Genomic DNA, 6,356 nt, shown 5'->3' on the forward strand with positions numbered 1-6,356 from the left:
GGGTCATACCTGGAACCTCCTCTCCTCCACTCCTGTCCTGCCCGCAGACACTTGCCTCCACTTGACTCTTAAGAAAAAGTCAGCTGTTCCCAATGAGGCCTCCCCTTCACCCCATTCACAGCCACAGGGACATGTGTGAAACACAATTTATTATACAAAACTAGGTGCATCAAAAACTCAGTGTCAGAATAGCTCTGTATTCCAAGGGCTATGGACTGGACCTTCTCCCTTAAAACCTCACCCCAACCCTTGCTAGGAAGTCAGCCTGGGCACACCGACCCCCAGCTCTGGACTGGGAGAGTAGGAACCAGATATAGAAGCATTAAGTGTGGGTCTAGGGCAGTGGGGCAGGCATTTGAACCTCCTCCAAATAGGGAGGCTCCTCCTTGGAAAGGCTGGACCTATTCCTGGGGTAGAATCCCCCAAATCCCTCTCTACCCAAACACCAAAGCAAGACTGTGGAACCCATAAAAATCTGAGGATGGGGAAAAGCTTCCAAAAAAAAAAATGCCAACCATAAAATAGATTCTACAAAAGTAAAGCAAGGATTGGCTGACTTCTGGGGCAGCTGTGTGGGCATGGAACCTTCTGACCTCCACATTCTGTATGGGCCGAGTGTCAGCACCAAAGCTCTGACCAGGGTCTCCCTGTCTCCCCTCTACCTACCACATGAGCCTTCGACTGAGGACCTTCCGCTTCCTCCCTTGCTCTTCCCAGCCCAGGTGTAGAGTAGAATTTCCAAAACCCATGGGACAGACGGACAGGGAGAATCCCTGGGAATGTGGGAGCTGTCCCAAGTCCCAGCCCAAAGGACCCTGAGGGCAGGAATCTGTTCTCTACCTGAAAGTGGCCACAGGAAGTGGCTCCAGGCAGGGGTGGGGAATGGGGTCCAAAGACCTGGGGCCGCTGACCCCTGAGGGAGGCAGTGCTTGCAGCTGTGGCTGACACCAGCCTCACACGGCCTGCAGCTCCCCCTGCAGGCGACTCAGCTCCTCTAGCTCTTGCTTGTGGCGGTCGGTCTTGTGGGCCACCAAGGAGCGGTAGAAATGCAGGGCAAAGGCCACGAACACAAGCCCTACAGGTACCATGATTGCCGTGGAGGCCATGGCTGCTTGCCAGCCTGGTCCATGGATCCCCCCATTGCCACAGGCTTGCCGAGGTGAGCAGGCTTCAGGTGGCTCAGCCTGTGGTGGGGCTACAGAAGCAGAGGATGGCTTGGAAGCTGGACTAAGGGAGGTGGCCACTGGTGGCAGAGTCTCAGGCACCTGAGAGGCAGGTACCACGGAGCCTGGTGTGCCCAAGGGGGCCCCAATGGGCACAAACTTGACCCAGCCAACCAGGACAACTTCAGCGAGGAAGAGGAAGGTGCCCAAGGCAGTGGAGAAGCCCCAGGCCAGCTCCACGTAGCGGTGGAGTCGCTGGTGTGGAGACTGGTGGACAGAGTTGAGGTTGTGGATGTTGCTAACGGCTTCAATGTGAGGCAGCAGACAGGTGGAGACCATGAGTGCAAAGAGATGCACGGCCACCAGCACGGTGGTGCAGGCACTGAAGGCCACCAGCAGGCCTGGCGGGTATTCGTGGTTGCTCTCAAGCTGTACCTCTACCATGGCCACCTGTGGGAACAAGAGGGGATGGGTTGAGTGTTCATAAAAAAACCTCAACAGTAGAGAGGTTTTTTTGCTTGTTGGTGTACATCACTGATTTATCCCTAAGACCTAGAACAGTGCTTGGCAGAAAGAAGGCACCCAGTCTTTGTTGAGTGAATGAATGGGCAGTCTTGGCAACGCTCTGTCCTGTTCCAGACCTCAGTTTCCCCACCTGGCTATCTAGAGGGCTGGGTGGCATGTTTCTGACAATCTTATCTTGTTATAACACAGGGGTAAAAAGCACAGATTCTGTAGTGGGGCTGCCTAGGTTCATTTTCAGCTCTACAAGCTTTGCAACCTTGAGCAAGTGGTTCGGTTCTCTCTGTGCCTCAATTTCCTCAAAATAGGGATTGATAACAGCACCTACCTGTCTTATGGGGTTGTTTTGAAATTTTAATGAGATAATATACATGAAGAGGTAAGAATAGGGTGAGCTATTATGCTCAGGTGTTTGCTGTTATTATGAGAGTTAACGCTGAAGTCCACGGACAGAGTTTGCAAATTGGCACACTACAAACCCAAGCCAGCTTGCAAACATGTTTTGCTTGGCTCAGACAGTGCGTTTTTTAAAGAATTAAGTTGCCAACTTCTAAAACTCAGGAGATTTCATGTAAATATCCCTATTTCCAGATCCTCTTGGAAATTTGGAAGATCTGGTTACCAGGCCCACATTCCTGTATGGCAGCTATCAGCTAGGGTTGAGTCATGGCTGCTCCCTTGGGATAGGTGATGAGGGTCTCTTGGTAGCCACAGGCCCCACACAGCCAAGCTGGCATCCATGCTGCCTGCATGGACTTTGCAAACGTTTGAGTTTATGATCTTGTTCTAGGCTTGTATAAATTTGGACTCTTAGAGGTAGACTGCCTAAATTCAAAATCCTGCCACTTCATTGCTGTGGAACCCTGGGTAGGTGTCTTAACATCTCTGATCCTCAGTTTTCTCATCTGTAAAATGATCACAGTAGTGGTACCTACTTCACAGGATAATAGGAAGATGATACACATAAAAGCCTTACACATAGTGCCTGGTACTTAGTGACTGTTCAGTACAATTTATATAATGTTATTCTAACCCAGGCCAACTGAATTCCAGAATCGGGATCTTTCCCCGTGCCTGGTTCTTGCAAGATCCATTGGATTGCTCTGGGGCTGGGGGAAGGAGGAAAGTGCAGAGCCAGGAGGGTGGTGGTAGGACGGCAAGGCTGAATATTTTGGGAAATTGGGCCATGGAGGGTGTTAGCAGGTGTTTTCCACAGACAGGGATCTGGGCCAGGCCTGGTCCTGGTTTCTCCCAGAGGCTGACCCAGCCTTGATCTCCCCTGGCAGGACCGGGGCCAGTCTGGCCCCCAGAACCTACTCATCTGGCCTCTTGATCCTGCAGAGAAGGTCTTGGCCCTTAAGCTGTCACCCCAGCAACGTGCGAGTCCAGCAGCAGGCCGGATTGTCCCCTTGGGAACAGGCTGGACCAAGGGGGGCATGTGGGTGGGGCAGCTCCCTCAGCTAGGTCCACAGGGCTGCTCCCTTCCCTCTGCAGTCTGTATAGGTGAAGGGGAGCCAGCTCCCTGTTCCGAGATGACCCCACATCAGGAAGGGTGAGCTGACCTGTGAATTCTGGACCCCCACATAGAAAACCATAGACCTAGGATGACCCTTAGGGATAGAAACTTTCCCTCTCATCACTCAAATACAGAGGCTGTGGCACAGAGAAGAGCAGGGACTAATGCAAATCACCTAGTGCTGTGACCCCTTTTTCCCCATCTTAATATCCCACTTGTGTTCCTATGAGGACCCCCTCCAGCCCATTTTCTCCTTCTTCCCGTCATGCTGGTGGGAAGCCCTGGACTAACAGTCCAGCAACCCCGGGTCCTAGTTCATCCTATATCCTTCAGCTGCTGAGTGCTCTTGGCAGAGCCACCACCCCACTCTGGGCCTTGGTTTCCATTAACAGGTAGTCTGAGCCATTCTGATGCGTGTCTTGCTCTGACATGCTTGGATCTAAGTAAGATCTGATGACAAGAATCAGCTCACCTTGGGACAGCTACTTGGTAGGCTACACAGGGCGCACCCTCCATGATCTCACAATTTCCCACTGGCCTGAGAGGGGGTGGAGGCCTGTCCAGGGTCACATAGCTGGCCACAAGCAGGAAGGAGCCAGGACTTGTGCCTGCTAACTGCTCCTCATCCTGGGACCTCCCTCGGTCCCACTTCCTGTGAGGCCGCTGCCAGGACAGTTAGCTGATATCATCTGCCCACACTTGGAGTTTATCATCTCCAGAATCATGTATCAGCTTCCTAAGCAGCTTTGTCCCCTAGGGGCTCCCTCACAGGCATCCTCTCCTCTCAGAGCTTTCCTGGGCTACATTAAGCACCCTTTGTGCCTTCTGGGGCCTGGCTGCCCTCCTTTTTTTGGGTGACCACTCCATCCGATTTATCCCCCCCCACCCCCGATTTCCTGTTGAATCTCTGGTGGGAACCTAGTAACCACTTCTGCTGGACTATAGTCCTTCGCTCTACCTCGCCCATGTACCCCGCCTTGGTGATTTGCCCACCACCGTTATATGACTTATGGCCTCCATGACAACTTTAGGATTTGCTTCTCTTTTCTATGGCCCAGTTTATGCTGGGGGTCTGCTTACACACACACACACACACACACACACACACACCCATGAAAAGTGACTCGGGTAGTCCCTTGGGACGTTGTTTGCTCCCCCTCTTTCATCTTTTAAAAACTGGTCTTTCCCTTTCCCCTGCCCTGTCTCTCTTGAGTACCCGTTCACTTTGCCCCCGACCCGGTGCCCCCCAAGTACCTCACCCCCACCCTGTGCGCCCCTTCCCTCCCCTCACCATGGCGAAGCCCGAGAGCAGGGCAGACGTGCGACTGGAGGCTTTGAGCTTGGCCCGGCTGAGGTAGAGGCGGCGCCAGCTGAGCGCCCGCAGCGAGTGCTGACTGGCCCCCATGAGGTCCAGGTAGCCGCGGTGCACGAACTCTCGGTACGTGGCCGAGCCCGCGGGGCTCTCGGCCTCCGGGTTCAGCGGGGCCTGTTCGCCCGGGTCCCCCTCGCCGCCCTTCATTCTGGGGCCGCAGCACCAGGCGGGCTGGTCCGTCAAGGCGGGGCCGAGTCGCCTCGGGGACCCCAGCAGGGCCGGCACAAGCCGGAGGAAGGCCCCATTCCCCCGGCGGGACGAGCGGGGATGCGGGCGGCAGGCGCCCAGGAAGACGTGGCCCGGGCGGAGCAGGAAGAGCAGGCGTCTGCGGGGAGCCCTAGGGGCTGAAGCAGGACAGCCGAGGCCGAAACAGGAACTGGGGCGGAGGCGGAGCCGGAGCTGCCACATGATGGGGTGGAGCCGGGGGACCGTCTGCAGAGATCCCAAGGGACCCCTAGACCCCAGTCCGCCTAGACTATCCTCTAGGTGCCTGGGCCCAGCTGAGATGAACGCCCAGCCCCAGCCAGTGACTGGGAGTTCCGGGCCCTGGACCACTCCAGGCACACCTGGACACCTCCAATGTCCAGACTCCAAACCCCTACCTACATAGTGAACTCGGAAAGTGAGCCCATCTAACTGTAGGGACCGCAGGAGACGCTGCATTCTCAACTTCTGGAAGCCCAGTAAGACCTATCTCCCAGATTCATCCAAACAGCCCCCTCTCCCCAGAACCTCAAAGAACACCCGGGTCATCCCCGCCCTACCCCCACATCCCCAACGCCGCGCGCGCGCACACACACACACATACACACACACACACACACACACGAACTCGGCGGCCCCGGCTGAAAGATTTTGAGTTTTATAGCAAACCATATTGTACAGACCCGGGGCCCAGGGGCCCAGCCCGGCTGGGTCCCCCACTTGTCCCCCACCGGGCTGCCTCCTCTCCCTCCCCCAAGCGGCCCCATCCTCAAGCCTTTCGCGATCCCCAGGACCCCCTCCCTTCCGGCCTTTGGTCCGCCCAGTCCCTCCCCCCACCCGCGCACCTCCCTGTTACCTGAGGTATGTGGATAATTTCCCCCCTCCCCTACATGGTACAACCTGGCTCCTCAGGGAGGGCTGGGCTGAGGGGCGGGACCTGGCCCCGACCCCTCCCCCAGGCTCCAAAACCCCGCCCCCGCGCTGGAGGAAGAGGCAGGAAAGGGCCAAGAGTCTGTTACTAAGTTCCCATGGCAACTAAGAGGGGCCATTTCCAGCCTTAGCACTGGCTTTGGGAGGTGTCCATTGGCTGCTAATTCCATGGCAACCAGGAGTGGCAGTTCCCTGGGCAAATGGGATACAAGTTTCCATGATGATGAAAGAGTGGGAAGAGCCAAGCTGGAGGAGTCCCATCTTCCCCATCACTGGGCTGGCACCCCACCCCCACCCCTACCTCAGGTCAGGAAGGGTGGAGCTGCTCAATACAGTAAAGCAAGAGAGCGCCTGGGGGTGGTCCAGTCCAAACTGGGTGCCCACCGGCCCAGTCTCAGTCCAAGCTGGTCCTGTCCCCTCAAGCTCCGGCTCCCCCAGGTCCGAGGTTCCCCCGGTTCAAGTAACACTTCAGTACAGATGAATGTTCAAGTATAGTGCGGGGAGGCAGGTAGGGGGCTGGGGTACCCCTCACCACTCCCCAGGGCCGCGCTGAACAGCGGGTAGGCCCGCAGCCCCCACTCCTCACAATAGCTGCCGTTGTCAGTGACGTTCAAAGGACTCAGGGTTGGGGGGAAGGAACTGAAATCTG

The 6,356-nt window shown here is 56.1% G+C and overlaps 1 protein-coding gene across 1 annotated transcript; it reads right to left on the reverse strand.

Moving 5' to 3' along the window:
• Positions 1-132: 132 nt before the first annotated feature.
• ORAI3 (ORAI calcium release-activated calcium modulator 3) lies at positions 133-5,549 on the reverse strand. The gene is made up of 2 exons (XM_057748056.1): positions 4,493-5,549; positions 133-1,613 (listed from the first exon to the last, which is right to left on the reverse strand). The coding sequence occupies exons 1-2, from the start codon at positions 5,234-5,236 to the stop codon at positions 954-956; spliced, it is 1,404 nt and encodes a 467-aa protein (XP_057604039.1). The 5' UTR covers positions 5,237-5,549; the 3' UTR covers positions 133-953.
• Between the last annotated feature and the right edge of the window lie 807 nt (positions 5,550-6,356).

Source organism: Hippopotamus amphibius, chromosome 9, assembly GCF_030028045.1.
Source record: "Hippopotamus amphibius kiboko isolate mHipAmp2 chromosome 9, mHipAmp2.hap2, whole genome shotgun sequence".
Lineage (NCBI taxonomy): Eukaryota > Metazoa > Chordata > Mammalia > Artiodactyla > Hippopotamidae > Hippopotamus > Hippopotamus amphibius.